The sequence below is a fragment of the Megalobrama amblycephala genome, linkage group LG11 (assembly GCF_018812025.1).
Source record: "Megalobrama amblycephala isolate DHTTF-2021 linkage group LG11, ASM1881202v1, whole genome shotgun sequence".
Taxonomy (NCBI): Eukaryota; Metazoa; Chordata; class Actinopteri; order Cypriniformes; family Xenocyprididae; genus Megalobrama; species Megalobrama amblycephala.
The window spans coordinates 21,725,164-21,748,884 of NC_063054.1; the positions used below are offsets into that span (position 1 = coordinate 21,725,164).

The following is a 23,721-nucleotide window of genomic DNA, read 5'->3' on the forward strand; positions in this document are numbered from 1 at the left end:
CTGTTTAAACATGACAAGTATTGAGTCATTTGTAAAGGTAATTGTTTTCCACTTAGTTTCTAGTTCATCCCACACATAGAAAAGATTACATTAAAGCTGAAAAAAATATTTTTTTTATGTTTTGATTATTCTGCTTTTGTTTGGTCCTGTATCCAGTGTGAAGTGAGGTCAGGTATCAAACTTTAAAGTCGACTACTTGAGAGACGTCCAGGGGAAGGGCTTCGACTACGACTGGGCATCTGACAGACAGACAGAGAGAGAAGGATGCAGCTTAAAATCACTCACAAAATGCCTCTTATTAAAAAGCAGAAATAATTTTTAGAGAAATCCACAGAGAAGAATGGAAGAATTTGTAAAGAAATTGTACTAACCCTCAGACTCAGTGAGGAAGCGTGTGCAAGAAAGATATGAAGAAAACTTAATTCTTAAACTAAAATGAATTGTGGACTATATACTACATTGTGGACCATATTGTTTTCCTTGTTTACTTTTGGGAATGTTAAAGAAATAGTTCACAATTCTGTCATCATTTACTCGAATTCCAAGCCTGTATGATTTACTTTGTTCTGAGATTTCAAAAGAAGTAGCAGAATGTCTGAGCTGTTCTCTTACAAACAATGAAACTGCATGAGTACCAGCGGTTGTCAAGCTTCAAAGAGCAAAAACACACCATAAAAGTACTACAAAAATGGTTCATATACACTTAAAGGCCATTTTATTAGGCACAGCTGTTCAACTGCTCGTTAAAGCAAATATCTAATCAGCCAATCACATGGCAGCAACTCAATGCATTTAGCCATGTAAACATGAGCTGCGTCTGAATGACTCTGTAGGCAGCATTTGAAAACAAAGGTACCTCATGAAACTGATTTAGGAAAGGTTCTGAAGCAGCAAAATAGAGCAAAGTTTTGGTGATAACTAAGAAAAATATTTAATTACTAGTAATTTATATGGTAATTTCTCACTAGAAATTACATCAAAAGTAGAAAACTTTGGTTAAAAACGTACATATACACACAAACTGACCCCCAAACGCAACTTTCAGACACCATTATTTATTTTTTAGTCACAGAACGGATAAAAAAATAAATTTTTAGCGAAGGATACATTTATGCTGCCCTCAAAAATCAATTAGATGAAGGTATCTCAGGAGACAGGAAGTAAAGCTAACATTGGATTCGGATGTGCCTTGGTGCCTTCCTACCTTGGAATGCATTCTCCGAAGGCAGCATTTTTAAGCTTTTGGGCGATCTTCTGAAGTGCAAACTGGGAATCAGAATAGGGATGAAAGGCGATTTAAGTGACTGAACTGGCGTGATACAGATTTTGGTAAGCTACTGTATCTTTCAACATATTTTTTTTATTTTCATTCATGTTTACAGTAGTAAAGAGGAAATGATGATCGCATTCACTCACAATCCGTGACAAGAGTTCAAGATGAAAACTGAAAGTGACGCAGCTTGTCTTTGATCAACTTTCTTTTCATAGTATAAATAAATGCAAGCCTATGCCTATTTGCTTATCCTGTAATTTCGTGAATAAAATGTCTTATCATTAAAATATAAAAATTAAAATGACGGGTAGCTAATATTGATTATGATGGATTTTTTTACGATCCTGTCCATCAAAATGACGGCGAAACGCAAGTCTAACATATAAAATATATATATATATATATATATATAATAAACCCCGCCCCCCCTTCGGACCCCACCACCACAACACCGGCGGTTGTTGGTGATTTACCACCGCGGTAGTAAAAATTTGCCACCGTCACAGCCCTATGCACAACCATCTCTAGGGTTTACAGAGAATGGACCGAAAAAGAGAAAATATCCAGTGAGCGGCAGGTCTGTGGGTGAAAATGCCTTGTTGACGCCAGACTGGTTTGAGCTGATAGAAAGGCAACAGTAACTCAAATAGCCACTTTTACAACCAAGGCCTACAGAAGAGCATAGCTGAATGCACAACATGTCGAACCTTGAAGCAGATGGCCTACAGCAGCAGAAGACCACACTGGTTGACACTCCTGTCAGATAAGAACAGGAAACTGAGGCTACAATTCGCATGGGCTCACCAATATTGGACAATAGATGTTTGGAAAAATGTTGCCTCGTCTGACGATTCTTGATTTCTGCTGCGACATTCAGAAAGTAGACTCAGAATTTAGCATAAAAGACATGAAAGCATGGATCTATACTGCCTTGTATCTATGGTTCAGGCTGGACCCCTTAGTACCAACTGAGCAGTGTTTAAATGCCATTTGTCCATCTCTATATGAGTGTACAATGTAGCCATCTTCTGATGGCTACTTCCAGCAGGATAACGCGCCATGTCACAAAACTCAAATCATCTCAAACTGGTTACTTGATCGTGACAATGAGTTCACTAAACTCAAATGGCCTCCACAGTCACCAGATCCCAATCCAATAGAGCACCTTTGGGATGTGGTGGAATGGGAGATTTGCATCATGGATGTGCAGCCAACAAATCTGCAGCATCTGTATGATGCTATAGTGTCAATATGGACCAAAATTTCTGAGAAATGTTTCCAGCACCTTGTTGAATATATGATGAATTAAAGCCGTCCTGAAGGCAAAAGGGGGTCCAACACGGTACTAGCAAGGTGTACCCAATAAAGTGGCCGGTGAGTGTAATTTGTGCACTATATTTCAACTCTTCTGAAGCAATATGATAGCTTTGTGTGAGGAACAGACTGACTTAAATCATTATTCACTGTAAATCTTTTCTGAAAGCTTTTATTGTCTCACTTTTATTGTATAGAAAACAGCAGCTTAGACATTCTTCTATAAACAACACCTTTTGTGTTCCACAGAAGAAAGAAAACCATACAGTTTCAAACATGTGGGTGAGAAATGATGATAGAATTTCAATTTTTAGGTGAACTGGAAGACTCAAATGTTCAGTAGAAACTCACAAATGTGCGGCTGGGGCTTCCTGAACGAGAGCGAACAGGACTGGAACTACGACTCCTGCTTCTCCACTAGAGAAAAACATGTACATGCACACAAAATATCTATCCATATTCATTATATTTAATAATTATTTTACAATAATTCATAAAACTTACTAAAAAACATTAACAAAAATATTCACAAAAACTTTTCTTCCCCTACTTTTCTATGTAGTATGAGTACGTCATGACTAGTATGAATGCTATTTTGCTTGATTTTCTCCAAATGGCCTCCACATACCAGAGCTCCTCTCCTAGTGACCGCCTCTCCTTTCAGTATGACAGTGTCTCCCTCCAACAGTGCAGGCCACACGTGATACGCCACCAGTGGAGCGGTGAACTCTGAGTCAAAACTGCGCCTGTACCTGAGAGGAAGAGAAAGTGTGACGGGTAAGTCACTGGTTTACGTGTGTTTGTGTGTGTTTCTCAATATGTTTTGTTTTCTTCTCATGAAGCATTGGTAAAAGTCTCAGTGTAACATGCATCTTAAAAAATGTGCACTGCATTTTAAAGACACTGCGAGTTCAACTTTTAAAGATGCATCTCAAGACCCTTGAGACATGTTGCTGTGTCTGATTTATGAGCTCCACTCACTTAACATCACTGTAGAGTTCACCATCTGAGCTGAAGGCCAGGTCCAGGGGTGGGTCCAGAGTTTGCATGGCAAATGCTATTCGACATGCTTCCCTAATGAAGCTGCTGATCAGAACAAAGTCCACCTCCGGAGGGAAAGAGATGCGTGGGTTTACGTTCATTGTGTTGATCACGTCCTAAATAGATGAAAATCAGACAATTACATTTATTTGTTATTTAACAACAGTAAAGACAATTACATTCAAATGTACACAGCAGTGTTGTTTTCATTAATTGAAATAAAGCTGAAATAATAATATGAGATAAAAAAAAAAAACTTACATTTAAAAAACAGAAATGTTGCTATTGCAGCTACCTTAAGTTGAAGAACTAAAATTACTGGAATTAAAACTGAAATAGAAATATTTTTAAAAGTACAAAATATAAAAAATACTAAAATAATTACTCAAAATATACAGAAAAAGAGAAAAGTCATTTCTGACTTATGAAAGCAATAAGAAAATATAAAAAAAACTTTTGTGTTTATTAGGAATTTCAGGGTTGCCATACTAAAGGCTTTAAAGATAGCTATAACAATAATTATATTATCGATATAGTTATCACCACACTAGTGAACGATATCATTCTGTTTATTCTAAGTGCATGCTTGTCTGCCACTTTAAATGCTCAAGCTCATTATAGCAGGATTGATTCTGATTGGCTGTCAATGTTTTTATCCTTCATCAGCTGGGTAAAATTGTTCTGAAAGTGATTCCAGCTGTATTGTTTCTCCGTGCTATTATCGTTATAGCTATGGACTTTGCTATTCTTTAATATTGAGAATGATTTTTAGAACTATATCTTTATAGTAATCGTCCTTGGTGTGATGGATCTTTAATCACAAAAAGTGTTTGCATCCATGGTCAAACATACATTAACGCTGGTCTGCACATCATAGAGATCCAGATTTCTCACAATGTAATCCACCACTGCATCCTCCAGACTCTCAGGACCAATATGAGTAGAGGAAAGTGTCTTCCTCACACGTGCTTTAAACTGCCGATAGGCCATCTTAGCAGCCTGAAATGATTCCTGTTGGACAATACAGATTATTAATTACAATACAGCATCTTCCATGCTGTATAACTGATATGTTCTTTAATACATTCTATGGCTTTTTAACATTATTACTAGCCTACATTAGCAGTTATTGCAAGATAGTAATGGATAATAACCAGAGTTATTCTTACCACAACAGCAATGAAAAGGATCCTCTGGACTGTTTCCAGGTCGTCAATGTATCTGCGCAGGAGACTTTGGGAGTCCAGTCTCTCTGTGGCATACAGGTCTGAGAAACGCGAGACCAGCCGTGCATGCCGAGAGGAACTAGTGAGCTGGGCGCGTGTAGGAGACTCGCCCCTCACAGGGCTAACCGAGCGACTCCGCCTTGGAAGAGGACTAGGTGAACGGCTCCTGACCAATCTGGAGGTGAGTTAAAAGAGTATGTAAGGCTTACTTAAGTCTCATTTGCACTAAGCAACAAGGTGTTTTCATGTCAACTGTACCTTTCCTGTAGAACAGTTTTTTCAGCGGTGAGGAATGAGACCTCATCTCGTAGGATTCTGATCTGCCTCTCATAGTCATCAAGTGCATCCAGCTTTCTCTTATACAGATCAACCTGATCTTGAGCAACTCGCAGCCTGACACAATTACATTATTTAAAGGGTTAGTTCATCCAAAAATGAAAATTCTGTCATGAATTACTCACCCTCATGTCGTTCCGAACCCGTAAGACCTTCGTTCATCTTCAGAACACAAATTAAGATATTTTTGATGAAATCCGAGGGCTCTCTGACCCTTTCATAGACAGCAATTTAATTATCACTTTCAAGGCTCAGAAAGGTAAAGACATCATTAAAATAGTCCATGTGATTATTGTGAATAACGACTTTATTCAACAATTTACTTTGTAGCACTTCCAGATTCTACGTCAGAACGCCAACTCAATATTGGCCGGCTCCTGCATCAGTATCACACGCATGCGTCGTTCTGTTCACGTGTACAGCGTCGGCCAATACTGAGCCGGCATTTTGATGTAGAACCTGGAAGCGCTGAATGTAAACAGCGTAGGAGAATAACAGGAGAGAGAAGAAATTGTTGAATAAACTAGTTATTTTTTTTTTGTTTTTGCGCACAATAAGTATTCTCATCGCTTTATAAAATTAAGGTTGAACCACTATAGTCACTGTAGGACTATTTTAATGATGTCTTTACTACCTTTCTGGGCCTTGAAATTGGTAATTAAATCACTGTCTATGAAGGGGTCAGAGAGCTCTCGGATTTCATCAAAAATATCTTAATTTGTGTTCTGAAGATGAACAAAGGTCTTCCGGGTTTGGAACGACATGTGGGTGAGTAATTAATGACAGAATTTTCATTTTTGGGTGAACTAACCTTTAACATAATATGAATAATGAATTCTCAATCATTTCACCTTCTAGTTCACAACTGGCCACTCAGCAGTCATACAGCTCATACAACTGTCTAAATGTTAAATACACCAAAATATAAATAGAAATTTCAGTAAAGTTCACCAACTCTGACTCACTCTGCCTTTAGGTGTAGTATTTCATCCTCTGTGGCCAACAGGGTGGTTGCAGATTTATTCTTTGTGGAATCCAGTTCAATCTGGGTGTCAGCAAGCCTGGAAACAAAAAAAATAACACAATCAATTATTTTTTATTTATTTGTATGAAGTGTAAAATGTAACAATGCAACCTTTTTGTACTATGATGTATTGTGTATTAAGAGAAATGAATTTTGTGTAATGGATAATTCATTGTATGCTATTTTTTCCCAGTGGAAATAAAGGATTTTTAAAGAAACTAACTAAATTATGATGAAACAGAAGAAGCAACAGATATTTCCTTCTGTATTGTGACATTCATCCGAGTGTCACTGATCATTGGAATAGATAAAAGGGTAGGGTGAGGACAAGCTTGTAGTGTATTGTTGAAGGACAAGGTTTAAATGCACTAACTGATTAGAGAAGTCTGGCATACATCACCAGAGAGAGGTCTTGTTTTTGCTTGATTAGACATTACAAGGTCAAAAAAAAAAAAAGAATTAAAAAATTCATGAATCATTCACAATAAAATCTATAACTTTCATTCCAATGCCAGCTTTAATCTAGATTAGACTTGTTACTAGAATTGATACTGACTCCTGTTTAACTGAATCCAACTCCATACGTGTAGAACACAGCCGGTCTTCTATTGTCTGCAAGTCGCTCTCATGAGCTGAGGACAGTTCACGAATCTTCCGATCTTTCTCCACAGATTCCTGATCGGCACATACAAAAGTATATAACACCAAGATACACATACAAATGGGCAAGAATAGCGATTCAGGATCATTATTTCACTCATGGATCATTATTTCACTCATGAAACATGACATGTGGAACAATTTTAAAGACAACAACTGGTTGTCCAGCTGACCTGAATGAGGCTAAGGCTGGTATCCGCAGAGACAGATGAAGCTGCAATAGTGAAGCAAGAGCCAAGCCATGGTAAAAGGCGAGATTTCAGTGTGTCAACCCCTGAATAATGTCCCCCTGAAGAAGAACGAGAACAGAGAATCTGCTTGAACATACTGTTGAACAGTCAGCTAGAGCTGAATGAGACTAAATATTGTACATAAATACTGAGAGTAAAGAGAAGAGCAAATCTGTTTGTTACCCTCTTGTGCTGTAAGGTTGAGTATGGTGAACAATTGACCCTGAATTTTAGAGGTGAGCTCCACCAGCTCACAGCACCTATTCAGGTTCTGGTCACAAGAGAACACCTAAGAGAAATATGACCAAAGGATGTTATGAGATAAGACATCCCAGGTGAAAAAAGTACATTTCTATAATGTACTTAAAGTGCTCTATTTTCGTGCACTAATTTTGTACTTAATATACTAAAAATTCGTCTTTAGTACTTCTTAAGATCATCTGAAGAACATCTAAGTGTACTCAACTGTGCTATTTTGAGACACCATGAAAAATGTGCTTTTAATATACTACTCTGTATTTAAAAAATGTACATTTGAGCCCTTAGTGTACTACAAATGGTAACTAAATACATTTTTTAAATACAGAGATAGTATATTAAAAGCACATTTAAGTCATTTTTCATGGTGTCTCAAAATAGCACAGTTGAGTACACTTAGATGTTCTTACGATTATCTTAAGAAGTACTAAAGATGAATTTTTAGTATATTAAGTGCAAAATTAGCACGCGAAAATAGAGTGCCCCTGAACTGTCTGCAACAATGTGCTGAATCAGATATTGCACTCCTCAATTCTTACAATGCAAACATGGTTTTCAAATATTTTTAAGGTAAAAAAAGAGGACATTTTTAACCTATTTAACTTAACTTTAACTTATTTTTAACTTTCAAATGACAACAATGAATTTCTGCATGTTGCACCTGGTTTTGAACGTTTGTCACACTGATTTTAGCATAGTAAAAGTAAAATATTAGATTGAATAGTAAAAGATTGTCAAACTACTACATTTCTCTTTTTCCAAAATTTTGACACACCAAACAGAATTTATTTTTGACGCGCAAAAATATCTAAATTACTTTAATTCGGGAACTAAAAACATGTTTATCACAGAAAAAAATGAATTAATCTCTTCTTAAGATATTTCATTTGACTAATTTCTTAACGTATTTTTGAAGAGTAACTTGATAGATTAGAACACTGACCCATAAACGTGTGGTTCAAATAACATATAATTCCTATAATTTTACTGTAAATTTCACAACATATGAAAAAAAAGCAAAATCTCCTAAAGTTCTTCCATTCATAACACAAGCCTGTCGGGAGCGCGCACGTTTTCTCTCAGCCTATCAGAACTGCCCAGGAATGGAGTCGCCGTTGTCCTGACAACGAGCGTCCATAGAAACCAAACTTTGCTGCAAAAGCATGCAATAAAGCAAATATTGCTCATGTCTGTTGCTGCATAAGCACAATGCACCCTTGAGCACATAAATTCAGGATGCTAGGCTACTGCTCCAGGTACTATGACCGTCTAACAACTGTAGGTTGCTCTGCATATTGAGTTATGCTAAACCCCACCCTCAAAGCAGATAAATTTAAATAGTTTATGCAATTGTTGAAAACAGAATCTAGACAGAATATCAAATATTACAATCTGGAATCAATAACTCCTGAATTTGTGCACGTGATATCACACACATAAATACCTAAACAATGTAAAGTCTGTTGTAAAAAACTCTATGGGTTGGTCACAGACTAGTGCAGTTTGAAGTAAAGATGACTTACATGGTAGTCTTTGTACCAAGCTTCCAGTTTGTCCTGCAAAACACTGTACGAAGATGAGTTGACCAGTCTTCGTAAAGTGTCAGCCATCGCTGCAGATCTGCTGCTGTAATCCTGCTTGCTTCAGGACGTCCCAGTGCACTTAATCCAGCAGCGCGGGTGCGCGCTTTGTATTTATACTGCTAGTAAAAGCCCACCATTCACACAATTGACTTTCACCGAAACCATGGACGCGCTTTTAGTTGTAGCAACGGTTCGCTACACATCTCAGTTTGAGGAAATATAGCTGTATAAGCGCAATGTGGACAGCCCTAACCCTATGAGCTGTTTTTTTGTTTTGTTTTTAACACGGCCTCTTATTATGTTACTCAGTGTCTCTCTGAAGGTGCAGCTCAGTTCTCAGTGATGAAATCTCACACTGTAAAGTGCGTGTCAGATGTCAAGTGCAGGAAGATCTTTATTTACATTCTCTTGCAGGTGCCTTAATTGATTTTCCGTCATTTAACTTTATACCACGTGACACATATACATGCCATTTAAGTGATCACAAATTAAATAAAAAGGAAATATCATTGCAGCTATTGCTTGAGTTATCCAGCAACTGTGACCTAGTAAATAACACACAAAACACTAAATAAACATAGGCCTACGTTTATATAAAATAACAATAATAAAATAAAATGGAAAATAAAACACCTCAATGTAGGTACACATGATGACTTAAAAAATTAAAAATGACTTTTATAAAGCAATGCTTATCTTTATAATTGTAACAATATTTTACAGTAGGCCTAAAAGCATTTTCTGTAAATTAAGGTAATTCATACTTTTAAAAGAAAACACATATATTGTCTTTTAAAATATAATAGGTTATAATTTTCATGTTTACTGTAGTTTTTCTTTTTATTTATTCAATTAATAAACCGGGGGGTTGGGTGTTATTGGTAACACTTTACAATACTGGTGCACTAATATGCATTAATTCATTAATTCATAACTAATGCACAGATAATCATGTGTTAATGTATGACTCATGAAGAAATAAACCATTAATTAATGATTACTGCATCAGCAACTAATAGAGTCTATATTAATAGATTAATATAGGAATTGCTATTAATTAAATGTTTCATGATTAATTCCTTAACATATTTTATTAACTAATAAGTTATAAGTTAATAAGTTAATATGTGTTAACTATCAAAATGGTTTTAATTAATCATTAAAGGGTTAGTTCACCCAAAAATGAAAATTCTGTCATTTATTACTCACCCTCATGTCGTTCCTGTGAGGCCTGCATAACCAGCAATGACATTTCCTCTCTCAAGATCCATAAAGGTACTAAAAACATATTTAAATCAGTTCATGTGAGTACAGTGGTTCAATATTAGTATTATAAAACGACGAGAATATTTTTGGTGTGCCAAAAAACAAAAAAACAACTTATATAGTGATGGCCGATTTCAAAACACTGCTTCAGGAAGCTTCAGAGCATAAATGAATCAGTGTGTTATATAGTGATGGCCGATTTCAAAACATTATGAATATTTTGTGTTGAATTCGGATCGCGTGTCACTAAACTGCCAAAACTGCTGAACTCACGTGACTTTGGTGCTCCGAACCGCTGATTCGACACGCTGATTCATAGCGCTCCGAAGCTTCCTGAAGCAGTGTTTTGAAATCGGCCATCACTATATAAGTCCTTATTTTGTTTTGTTTTTTAGCGCACCAAAAATATTCTCGTCGCTTTATAATATTATTATTGAACCACTGTACTCACATGAACTGATTTAAATATGTTTTTAGTACAGAGAGGAAATGTCATTGCTCCCTAGGCCTCACGGAGCCATCGGATTTCAACAAAAATATCTTTATCTTTAAATATCCGAAGATTAACGAAGGACTTACGGGTGTGGAACGGCATGAGGGTGAGTAATAAATGACATTATTTTCATTTTTTGGTGAACTAACCCTTTAATTAAAGCAGACAGTTTGAAGTTGAAATACATGGCTTCAAACCATTGTGGTAGTTAACACATTAACTTATAGTTAATAAAGTATGTTAAGGAATTAATACATCATGAAACATTTAATCAATAGCAATTCATATATTACTTAATCTATTAATCATATAGACTCTGTATCATGAAGTCATCATAGTTGCTGATGCAGTAATCATTAATTAATGGTTTAGTTCTTCATGAGTCATACATTAACACATGATTATCTGCGCATTAGTTAAGCATGAATTAATGCATATTAGTGCACCAGTATTGTAAAGTGTTACCCAGTTATTATAACAGGCGTTTCTTTCTATTTTCATTTTTAATGATGTTATTCTATCTAGCGTTAACATGAACGGAGGAAAATGTCTTTATTTGTAGTTTCCTTATACGGCGTCTGTCTGAGATTCACAACTGGCCCTTTATAGCGGAGGAACAAACCATCTGACAACAGTTCGTACTCCCTTAAAAGTAACTCATTCCTTCTTCAGCGCTGCTCTATATTTCTGGAATTAAATTTTTCTGGATAGACATGTTTGAAGTGTATAATCTACGTGAAGGTTTCGCTCTTTGTGACTATTGTTTGGGTAACGGTTCTCCAGCAGTGGTTTCTCCTCAGGCTGTGTGAAGCTGTCAGTGCAGTCAGTGGTCTGGAGAGGGAGGGTCAACATGGCGTCGGAGCAGGTCTGTTTTCAATGTGAATTGTAAATGTTTTCTCCGTTGTGTTGCTTTTCAAGCGATATTCGGCGTTAACGCGAGTCATGTATAACAACTTAAAACTTCAAACGATGTCTATAGCGATGTATGTGAATGAAAAACGATCATGTGCGTGATTTATGTCCGGACCGTTTATGGAAAAATTGACTCATTATTGCAGGGTTACATTTGCTTCTAAGTTTGCTGTTGTTATTCTGCATGGTGTTACTTTGGAGCTTTAAAAATAATAATAATAAAAGAAAAGAAATAAAAAAATCTGCCTAAATACATACGCTCTTATTGTTTACAGAGGAAAGGGGTGTAACATTTATTTTTAGGCATACATGTAGACAGTCGGACTACTGCATTCCTGAGACAGCAACACTGGTTTCTTATTTAGCTATCACACTGTAATAGCAAGTGTTTATTGTTAATTCATCCTAAAAGAAGATGCATTTTGGCTGAAATATTGCAGAACCATATGACACTTCATCTTGTATTATTCTATATATATGCATGTAATTATTAGCATATTCCCAAATCAGACCACACAAGTAACTCACATGAATTTGAAATTAATTAGTCACTATTTAGTGCACTATTCAAAATTATATATCCTAAATAGTTCAAAAGGGAAGATTGATATTAATATTGGCTTAATTATTCCACTATATTATACAGTGGTCCCAAAAGTATTTCAGCCGACATGCTTAAAATGGCATTGCATTGCATTATTATATAACTAAAAAATAAATTATATTTATTAAAAAAAGATAGCTTAATAAAAATAGAGTTGTTAGGTTTAAAATGTTAAAAATAGATATAATGTTATTATATAAGATATATGATATGATATAATGTTATGTAATAGATATAAAGTTCGAAATAAGTATTTTGATACTTTGTGGTTATCAAACATTAGTGAACATGTTAAAGGGATAGTTCACCCCAAAATGAAAATTCTGTCATCATTTACTCACCCTCAGGTTGTTCCAAACCTGTATAAATGTCTTTGTTCTGTTGAACACAAAGGAAGATATTGTGAAGAAAGTTTGTAACCAGGCTGCTTTGGGGCGCCATTGACTTCCATAGTAGAAAAAAAATACTATGGAAGTCAATAGTGCCCCAGAACTGTTCAGTTTCTCACATACTTCAAAATATCTTCCTTTATGTTCAACAGAACAAAGAAATTTATACTGGTTTGGATCAACTTGAGGGTGAGTAAATGATGACAGAATTTTCATTTTTGGGTGAACTATCCCTTTAATACAGTTGATATGATGAACTACACTATTCTGCTAAGACAACTGTGTGAACTTGAGGAGTTTATAAATCCTCTAAAAATTAATCTTGAATTTAAACCAGTTAAAGAGTTAGTTCACCCAAAAATGAAAATTCTGTCATTAATTACTCACCCTCATGTCGTTCCACACCCATAAGACCTTCGTTGATCTTCGGAACACAAATTAAGATATTTTTGTTGAAATCCGATGGCTCAGTGAGGCCTGCATAACCAGCAATGACATTTCCTCTCTCAAGATCCATTAATGTACTAAAAACACATTTAAATCAGTTCATCTGAGTACAGTGGTTCAATATTAATATTATAAAGCGACGAGAATATTTTTGGTGCGCCAAAAAAAAACAAAATAACAACTTATATAGTGATGGCCGATTTCAAAACACTGCTTCAGGAAGCTTCGGAGCCTTAAGAATCTTTTGTGTCAAATCAGCGGTTCAGAATGGCAGAGCACTTGTAGCAGTAATGGCTTGTCTATTAAATGTGCTGTAACATACAATAATTGTAACAACTTATCATCCCTTTTCCCTTATATCCACAGGAAATCTCAAATGCGCCAGTGAAGAAGTCTATGAGGGAGAAGGCTATCGAGCGCAGATCAGCTAATAAAGAGCACAACAGTAATTTTAAGGCCGGATATGTTCCAATTGAAGAGGAGCGACTCCACAAGACAGGACTGAGGGGTCGCAAGGGCATCATTGCCATTGGCATAGTCATCCTACTCTTTCTGCTTGCACTCATTAATCTCATTGTAAGTTTATCGGTTGTTTGTTGTGCCTGTGATATTATAAATGTGTATATATAATGTATATATAATGTATTATATATTATAAATGTGATAGGATATACTTAAAGGATTAGTTCACTTTCAAATAAAATCATTTCCTGATAATTTACTCACCCCCATGTCATCCAAGATGTCCATGTCGTTCTTTCTTCAGTCGAAAAGAAATTAATTTAATATTTATTAAATTAGTTATTTTAAATTACAACAATTATTTTAAATTGTTGTAATATTTCACAATTTAAAATTTCTCAGTTTCAAATAAATGCAGCCTTGGTGAGCACAAGAGACTTCTTTCAAAACCACTTCAGTTACATCTCTACTACTCACTTGAAAACAGAGACACTCATACATTATCACTCTCTGTCTTTTACAGATAACTCTAGTGATATGGACAGTGATACGGATAGGTCCGGGAGGTTGTGAAAGTATGGAGTTTCACGAGAGCGGCCTGCTGCGCTTCAAACAGAAGGCCGATATGGGTGTGGTTCACCCGCTGCACAAGAGCACAGTGGGCGGCAGGAAGGACCAGGACCTTGTCATTACTGGCAACAATAACCCAGTCAGTCAGCATAATATCTCACTTTCTTTGGACAAATCCGTATGCTCTGAGTGATTACATGAGAAAGTGTATTAATTTAGGGGTTTTCTGTGTGTTACAGGTGGTGTTCCAGCAGGGCAACACCAAGCTGAGCGTAGAGGAGGATAAAACGTCTATCGTCAGTGACTTGGGCATCTCCTTCACTGACCCCCGCACTCAGACGACTTTCTTTAGCACTGATTTTGACAGCCATGAGTTCCACCTGCCCAAAGAGGTCAAGGTTCTCAACGTGAAAAAAGCTTCTACTGAAAGAGTAAGCAACTGTACTCACAGTCCTGACTCATAGTCTTATGAAACCTGAATAATTCAGTTTATTTGAAACAAGTAGTAATACCAAATCACACTGCATACGGCACTATATGTCAGGTCAAATCTTGATAATATGTCTTAGTCTTAATTAGTCACCCAAGAGGTGTGTTTGTACAGTGACTCAGTGCCATACTTTGCAGATCACCAGCAATGCATCATCTGACCTCACTATCAAAGGAGATGGTAAGGCCATTATTCGTGGCAACGAGGGAGTTTACATTATGGGCAAAACTGTGGAGTTCAGCATGGGTGGGGACATTGAGCTGAAAGCGGTAAGTAGTTAATGTTATTGAAAAGTTTCTAAATTTTAACTATGTTTTGAAAATAATTTTTTATACAAACACACACATTTTATATATATATATATATATATATATATATATATATATATATATATATATATATATATACATATATATATATATACATATATACATATATATAATACAGTACAAAAGTTTGGAACCACTAAGATTTTTAATGTTTTTAAAAGAAGTTTTGTCTGCTCACCAAGGCTACATTTATTTAATTAAAAATACAGTAAAAAACAGTAATATTGTGAAATATTATTACAATTTAAAATAACTGTTTTCTATTTGAATATATTTCACAAAGTAATTTATTCCTGTGATGGCAAAGCTGAATTTTCAGCATCATTACTCCAGTCTTCAGTGTCACATGATCCTTCAGAAATCATTCTAATATGCTGATCTGCTGCTCAAGAAACATTTAATGTGTACAATTGTACAAAATATTTGTGTACAATATTTTTTTTCAGGATTATTTGATGAATAGAAAGTTCAAAAGAACAGTGTTTATCTGAAATCTAATCTTTTGTAACATTATAAATGTCTTTACTGCCACTTTTGATTGATTTAATGCATCCTTGCTGAATAAAAGTATTCATTTCTTTAATTTCTTTTCAAAAAAATAAAATAAAAATTCTTACTGACCCCAAACTTTTGAACGGTAGTGTATAATGCTACAGAAGGTTTGTATTTCAGATAAATGCTGTTCTTTTGAACTTTCTATTCATAAAGGAATCCTGAAAAAAAAAGTACACAACTGTTTTCAACATTGAAAATAATCATAAATGTTTCTTGAGCAGCAAATCAGCATATTAGAATGATTTCTAAAGGATCATGTGACACTGAAGACTGGAGTAACGATGCTGAAAATTCAGCTTTGCATCACAGGAATAAATTACTTTGTCAAATATATTTAAATAGTACACAGTTATTTTAAATTGTAATAATATTTCACAATATTACTGTTTTTTTACTGTATTTTTAATTAAATAAATGTAGCCTTGGTGAGCAGACGAAACTTCTTTTAAAAACATTAAAAATCTTAGTGGTTCCAAACTTTTGGACTGTACTGTGTATATATATATATATATATATATATATATATATATATACACACACACACACACACTACTGTTCAAATGTTTGGAATGTCTCTTATTCTCCCCATAAGAGATTAAAAAAAAAAAGGGAAAATATTGTAAAATATCTTTACAACTCAGTCACATGATCCTTCAAAAATCATTCTAATATGAAACATTTCCTTATTATCAATGCTGAAAACAGTTGTGTTGCTCACTGACCCCAAACTTTTGAACGGTAGTGTAAATATAAATCTGAACATATAAATATGGGTTATATGTTTTTTCTGTTTTGTGTGCAGGAAAACAGCATTATTCTAAATGGCTCAGTGATGTTCAGTCCTTCGCGTATACCAAACTCCTCTCTAGGGGGAGACTTGTACTTCAATGAGGGGTTAGAGAGGTATAAACTTTGCATGTGTGCAGACGGGACTCTGTTCAGAGTGCAGGTCAAATACTCCAACATGGGCTGCCAAACATCTGACAATCCCTGTGGAGCAGCACACTAATGAAAGAGAGACGAATACCACTGGAATACACATGCTCATCATTGTTTTCAAGTGAAACATGACATTTTGGGTGAACTGCCAAAAGATACAAATATGATCATGTGGTTTTTTTTTTGTTTTGTTTGTTTTTTAAACTGGACAATAATTAGCCTATAATATTAGTGTACACATGAAATACACAAAAATGCAAACAATCTGCCCTTACCCTCCCACCCACCAAAATAGTTTCTTCTACATGCTCACTCAACTTTATTGGAGGTCTAAGAACACACACACACACACACACACACACACACACACCTGATGATGATAATCACTCCCTTATAACCATAAATCTGGCCCAGCACAAACAGTACCGTTTTCTTTTATGGCCGAGAGCTCCCTGTGCATTATCATTGGCTCACCTCAGTGTTTTACAGTCTTTAAGCTGCCTACTTTCAGCCTTCACTGCATGTGCTTTATATATTGTATAGTAGCAGAGTAATTGAGTCCAGTGATTTTCTGAGCAGTATTATTACACTCTTTTACAATCCCCTCCTGTCATTAATAACCATCAAATGGCCACATAAAAAGAGGGATGTTGTTTGACTGATACAAATGTTAAAATAGTGTCATAAACCTTCTGTATTGTTTAGTCTGAAAGACTAGTTCTACATGGTTATTGTGGCTTTTGAAGAGGGGATGTAAAGTGGCCAATAGTATTTAACAGGTTGGATGTCACTTAAGAGTTTTTCAGGGTTGGTTTTTATATCACAGATGTTTACTTGGTCATGATTTTAGCCTTTTTTATTTTCATTTCTTTGTAACAATCTCTATCTTCGCTGAAGCAGGATCAGCACAGCCACATCTTATGTAAGTAACACTGTAAGCCTGATCCTGAAACAGTGGTTAGTGATGCATCAATTCTGGCACATATTTTCAAGGCTTGTATTATAGAGTGCCATGGACTAGTGACAAATTACCTGTCGTCTAATGACATGCTCAGAGGTGTGTACCAGTCCAATACCTTTTGATAAGATAAAAACAGGAAACTTCTGTAATATATTCAAGCTATCTAAGTGTGATATTTTGTGCAATATAACCTTTTTGGCCTGGTTTATTTGGGTACATGTGTGGTATTTATTGTTGTTTTTAAATACAGTATTATTGTGATGTCCAAACTAAAAATCTTCTGTACTTGAGACTAATTGTCAGACGTGACTTTCTTTTAAACCCTGCAATGAATTAGTCTGAAACAATCTGATCATGTCTGTGGATTTAGATTTTTTTCAACATTGTCAGAAAGGAAATCACAAATATTCTGGGTGAAGGTGAAAATGGATGCTTTCATATTGCAGTGTTTTTGTTAATAAATGCAAATGCAGGTTTTGATTGAAAAACTAAGTGTATTGTGATTGTACTGTTAGATGATGGAAACATGAACATGATCTCAGCGCTAATATCAAGTATGGTTAACTATATAATGCAGCGACTAAGTTAAGAGATTAATTTACTTTTTAATTATTAATTTTGGTCAATGATCTGGTGGCAATTAAATTCACTAAAATATCAATTCATATACATATTTATGAAAACACCTCTTTATTCTTATTTATTCAACATTAAGAATTATTTGTATAGTTTTTTGTTATATTTTATTTGATTTATTTAGTGTCTTTAAAATGCTTGGGAGGGAGCAAACCTGAGTAAGACATTAACTCAGGCAAGTGAGTGATTGTAGAACGATTGTTCTGTGTGTGTGTTTCTGTTGCCATAATGCTATTCAGACTTTGATCTCAGGGAAGTTGGAGTTAAAGTCGAAGAATTTCTCAGTCACGTCTCAGTGTTTTGTTGGTAATTATCCAGCTACAGTCAGAAGATTGCCCGAGCCGAGTGGAGCATTGCTATTCTAAAAACGGTTAGTTTTAACAAACCTACTACACGTTTTTTTCGACAGTGTATCTGTGTAAAAGTTTTACTTTAAATTCTCCTTAAGCTTAGGCAAGTAAAGGATTGGTGTTGAATAATTTAGACTTGAACTCTATATGTGTGTGTACATATAATTGATTTTATTGATTCTGTGGTACAGCGATGGATTTCATGAGGAAGAATTTCTCAGCTTTCAACCTATATCTTTTTTTTTTTTGCCTGTCTATATTGTACCATACAAATATAAGTATGCCATATCTGTCTGTCATCATTTTAAATCTCTCATTTGTTGTGTTTATATTTTTCAGGGCTGACTATAATGTCAGCGTACAGCTCAGTGCTTGGTGTGGCAGTGCTGCTCCTCCACCTCTGGGGGACACACTCCTTCCCCACCTCTGCCTGTCCTGTCCCCTGCCTGTGCCAGCGAGGTCCTCTCCTGAACTGTTCTTCTTTAGGCCTGACTACGATTCCCACACGCATCCCAGCGACTGCTGTTTCCTTGAACCTGTCCAATAATGCCCTGCGTTCTCTGGCTCCTCTCAGCTTTGGTCATGTGAAATTGATGGGACTTTTGCACCTTTGGGTAGGACGTAATGCTCTGGAGAGCTTGTCTATGATTTTGAAGAAAGACCAGTCAGGCACTAGGACCCTGACAAGTGGAGAACAGGAATGCACATCCTGGGCATCTAACCTTCAGTTGCTGTCTGCAGAAAGAAACCATCTAAAACATCTTCCAAAGGGTACGTACATGCAGCAGTAGTATACATGTGATGCACACAGTATTAGTAGTTTATGCAACACTTGTACTGTAAAAAATATCTCTGCTGTTAAAGGGATAGTTCACCCAAAAATGAAAATTACCCCATGATTTACTTAACCTCAAGCCATATGTATATGACTATCTCCTTTCAGACGAACGCAATCGGCCTTTTGAAGCGAAGGGATGCATTTTTGTAAGAAAAATATCCATATTTAAAACTTTAGAAATTCAAATAACTAGCTTCCAGTGGACGACCATACACATTAAAAAAAAAACGTGGCCCCCCATTTACAACCATTATAAACCTTGGAGGACTAAGGATATTTTTAAATATGTCTCAGATTGAGTTCGTCTGAAAGAAGATAGTCATATACACCTAGGATATCTTGAGGGTGAATAAATCATGGGATAATTTTAATTTTTAGTTGAACTATCCCTTTAAGGGATCATTAGTTTATTCATTTTTAAAAATTAAATAATGAAATCTACTTCAAACAATGAAATTAGTTCTAAAATCAATAAATCTCTGTATTATTTAAACTGTGACATTCATAAAACCCGCATACACACTCCGCCCTGGTGTAAACGGCTGCATCATCAGTGGAACTTTGATCTGTTGCGATTACACACTCTTCTGACCTGTTCGATTCCATTTAAACCAGTCCACCCTTAGGATGAAGTGAAAAGAAATCACCTGTCATATAGTCACAAGGGTTGGGCGCTGGCATTCCAGTGCCTCATAACGGGCTATAAAAGGGTAATCATGGTCTAAACACATTCCAGAGAGTGAATTTTATTAAGGCCTTGTATTTTGACCAACCTTCACATAAACGTTAACATGGGGTTCTAGTCTGTCCAAAGGTCTTAAAGTCTTTGTAGTCTACATAGTGTGAGACATGGTTTCACAGAAAAGTGCACTTCAAATACCTGGATAATTTAATTAAACAAAAAACAACGCATGTTCAACACTTCATGCACTCAACTGTCGCAGCTTTCCTTATGTAGGGGCTATCAGACAGATGCTGGATGGCAAAATAATCGTATAAAATTGATAAACTATAGGCAGTAACGTACAGTGTATAGTATATAATTTGGTACACAACTATAATTTGCTACAGCCTATGTGCTGTAGTACATTTAATCAATCTTCCTTTTCAGTTTGGATTGCAATAAAAACATCCATTTTGTTAAAATGTCTGAAGCATAGTCATTTAACTGGGGCTCTTAGAGAACGTTCATATTAAATTGGGGGACCAGAAAGCCAATTCAAACACGTTTTAAATATTGTCTCTTTAGGTTTGTCTTCAATTTTGTATCCAGTGCTATTTTAAGGGAATAGCTAAATAATTCTTTTCATTTCTAAAATGCTGTTCCAGGATGTGATTGTCAGTGCTGATAGCCACTTAGGCAATTTTAACAGGGTTTTGATGTTTCTCTGTCTGCTTTGAAACTTAGCTTTTGTTTGAAATCTAAATGGACTTGTTAACAAAGGCCAAGAATCAGGCTTCAAATTGTGGTCTTAGCCTCAGCAGATGCCAATCCAGGCAGCCTGTGAGCACTGTGAATTAGATGGTGGTGCGGTGCCTCAATGTTTTTCGGCTCTTTGTGATTTAGAGCACAGCCTCAATCTTTCTCTCTGATAAACTCCTGTCCAGCAGACCCTCGCTTCAGCTCAGTAGTCAACACAGTTCTTAAAATAGGCAAGAGAGTTCTCCATCTCTCTTCTCTGACAGACATACTTGAACCCTTGTAAGCTTTCCACTCTGAATGATCTCACACGTTTAAGGACATTTGGGATACTTGTTTCACATACTGTACATCTAAATAAATTTAAAGATCTTCTAAGTACTATAGGTATATATTAAGACAAAAAAATAGCCACTAAGATGCTAATACTATTAACTAATATTTGGCATACTATTACCAACAACTTGATGGTGACGTCCTGAAGGCATTCAAGAAGCTCTTGTTACAGCAAGAGCCTCAACTAGAACAAGTGGTGATTCACATAGTGCTCACGTGGTGTGCAGTACTATGTTAGGTGTTGTTATGGCCACAGATATTGGCACAAACAGGTGCTTGTGATTGTGAGGTCAAAGCCAGCTGAAACAATTTTTCTTTTAACTATTACAATTTTTGGCTTTATAACTCAAAACAACTGAAAAATGCCTGACTTTGCAATCTAATTAGAACACTCCTCTGTACCGCAAAGGACACATTGATATTTAACTACAAAGTTTATCAGTGCACGGTTGTTAATCATTGCCTTTTGTGCTTATGAATATACATTTCTCCTCCAGGGCTGGGCTGCATGAAGTCCCTGCAGATTCTTCAGCTGTCTTATAACCAGATATCCAAGATAGGTCTGACTGACCTGGACAATTGCAGTCATCTGAAAGAGATACATCTCCAGCATAACAACATTACAAGCATTCACCCACATGCCTTTATAGACCTAAAACAGCTACAGGTAACATGTCAAATATTTAGCTTATTTGCATTATATTTTAATAGTGGTCAGGTGATATATATATTTCATCATGAGAGTGATTTTTCCATGTTTAGTAGTGTGCTCCCCCAGTAACTCTCTTTTGACCGACTCTGTAGTTAATGCATAAATCAACATATTTAGCCCAGTATGCATTAAAACTTAGAAAACATTTTCACTGACTCACTAATTCCATCCAGGTCCTTGATCTGAGCTATAACCTGCTGGTCACCATTCCTGTCCCAGCCTACCAGTCCCTGCGGAATCTAAATGCCTTGGTCGATGTCTCCTTCAACAGATGGAAGTGTGACTGCAACTTGCAGACCTTGAGAAGATGGATGAACTTTGATACTGAAATGGGTGATGCTTCCTGGCAAGTGGTGTGTGCCTCTCCACCACATCATGCTGGAAAAGATCTGCTTCACCTAAAGGACTCAGAGCTCGCTTGTCCAACACATGAATACAGCACATCTGGTCACTATCATAATATGATTGTCTACGAGGGGATGAAGATATCAATTCCTTGCAGAAATGACAGTAAAGGTGCTACTTCTGTATCTTAAATTATAAAACCAGTCCAATTTACTATTTTTAATTCATAATTGTTTTGCAGTTATTTATGTAACTCTTAAAACCTGCATGTAGACATTGTAAATGCTAATGTACATTTAATGATAAATTCCCTTTTATTTTTATTCCAGATACCATGCAGGTTCATTGGTGGACTCCACAGGGCCAAGTCACAAATAACCAACCAGAACTTCTAATTAAGGATATCACAGAGCAACATGCAGGACTTTATGTATGCATTTCAGGTGTCCGAGGAGAGCACGTATCAGTGTTTGATCTACGAGTCTACAAAAAAGGCAGTGGCTTAAGACCACGTAGGGAAGCAGAAATGATTTTGGATGAGCAAGAAAATTTTACCTTGCCAAGAAATGATCCAGTTGTACGGCAAGATACAAGGACCCAGTCAGAATTTGTTCTTGCTGTCTGCCTGTCTGTCATCATTACATTCATTTTAGCCTTTATCCTTGGTGTAGTTTTGAGACCACTGTTAGACAAGTTATGGAGGAGAATACGATCCAAGAGACAATCTACACCACCACCACCAACAACAACCTCCTCCACTGAACCCCAGCCGTATGTGAATGAGGGGTATTGTGATGTAGAAGATCAAGAACAAGTGAGAGTGGGTTCAAGAGTTACATTTGGTGGAATCACTGTTCAAGATCAAATGCCTTACTATGTCACTGTAGAGGATGACCAAGCAGATGGCTCCTCTGAGAGCAACACAGAAGCTGATAATTTTTATGAGACAATTGAAAATAATAAATCCTCAATAGCTGATGGGAAACAGCAGGCCCTTGAGGTGGAGAATCATAGAGGAAGAGCAGACAGCAGCAGTAGCAGCTCAGTTCAGGAAGGTGAAGTAAATGTTTTAGTCATAAATGGTAAGAAACTGCCACCCAGCTCAACAGAAGACATGCCAAAATCCATGGAATTTGAGCCAATTCCAAATGCAAATGATATCACCCAGATAAAAAGAAGGGGCAGTTCTTCAGCATCATCTCACTCAAGTCAGGAAGATAATGTCTCAAGAGAGTTTAGGGAATCAAGTGTTGACCCTCCTCCTCCTGTCACTATACCTGCAAACAAAAATACCAATGGTAGAAGTCCAGGATTTACTAAAGAGCCAGTTTCAGAATGGTTATCGAGAATGACAGAACAGAATGTTGATGATTTGGACCCAGAGATGTGGAATGACAGTGGAGAGAGCTTTTCTTTCACTGAAGGCTCTGAAAGGTCAAGCATCCGGGATCTCTCCAGCTCTGCTTTAGGACATCCATTGAAGGATGATGACACATTGAGGCAAGGCAAAGTAGAATCACCTTCAGATAAAATAAAAAAAACATTTGGCAAAGAGGTTCTTGTTGATGATGTAAAGCAATTTGAGCTCTCTGACATAGCAAGCCACTCTAATTCAAGTGACAGTGGTGAAAGTGCAGGTGGACCAAACAATTATACTGTAAACTCAGAGTTAGAAGAAGAATCAGACACAGAAAACAGTGCACACTTGGTCACTTTAAATAG

General features: G+C 36.2%; 2 protein-coding genes and 1 long non-coding RNA gene across 4 annotated transcripts; 2 read left to right on the forward strand and 1 right to left on the reverse strand.

Annotated features, from left to right (window-relative positions):
• Window positions 1-93: 93 nt before the first annotated feature.
• Window positions 94-9,399, reverse strand: spata18 (spermatogenesis associated 18). The gene is made up of 12 exons (XM_048206688.1): window positions 8,886-9,399; window positions 7,288-7,393; window positions 7,048-7,163; window positions 6,771-6,889; window positions 6,156-6,251; window positions 5,113-5,247; window positions 4,798-5,029; window positions 4,481-4,639; window positions 3,569-3,744; window positions 3,216-3,339; window positions 2,939-3,004; window positions 94-239 (listed from the first exon to the last, which is right to left on the reverse strand). Exons 1-12 carry the CDS (start codon window positions 8,970-8,972, stop codon window positions 183-185), a joined length of 1,473 nt encoding a protein of 490 aa, XP_048062645.1. The 5' UTR covers window positions 8,973-9,399; the 3' UTR covers window positions 94-182.
• On the forward strand, window positions 1,719-4,938 carry LOC125278008. Of its 2 annotated transcripts, XR_007187033.1 has the most exons (4): window positions 1,719-2,647; window positions 2,902-3,018; window positions 3,150-3,364; window positions 4,806-4,938. It is a non-coding gene; the product is annotated as an uncharacterized LOC125278008 (long non-coding RNA). The 2 variants fall into 2 exon arrangements; XR_007187032.1 differs by having other exon boundaries at window positions 1,719-3,018.
• A 1,976-nt stretch (window positions 9,400-11,375) lies between the features above and the next one.
• sgcb (sarcoglycan, beta (dystrophin-associated glycoprotein)) lies at window positions 11,376-17,850 on the forward strand. Its single transcript, XM_048206709.1, has 6 exons — window positions 11,376-11,569; window positions 13,423-13,632; window positions 14,042-14,227; window positions 14,328-14,519; window positions 14,716-14,847; window positions 16,265-17,850. Exons 1-6 carry the CDS (start codon window positions 11,555-11,557, stop codon window positions 16,469-16,471), a joined length of 942 nt encoding a protein of 313 aa, XP_048062666.1. The 5' UTR covers window positions 11,376-11,554; the 3' UTR covers window positions 16,472-17,850.
• Window positions 17,851-23,721: the final 5,871 nt, after the last annotated feature.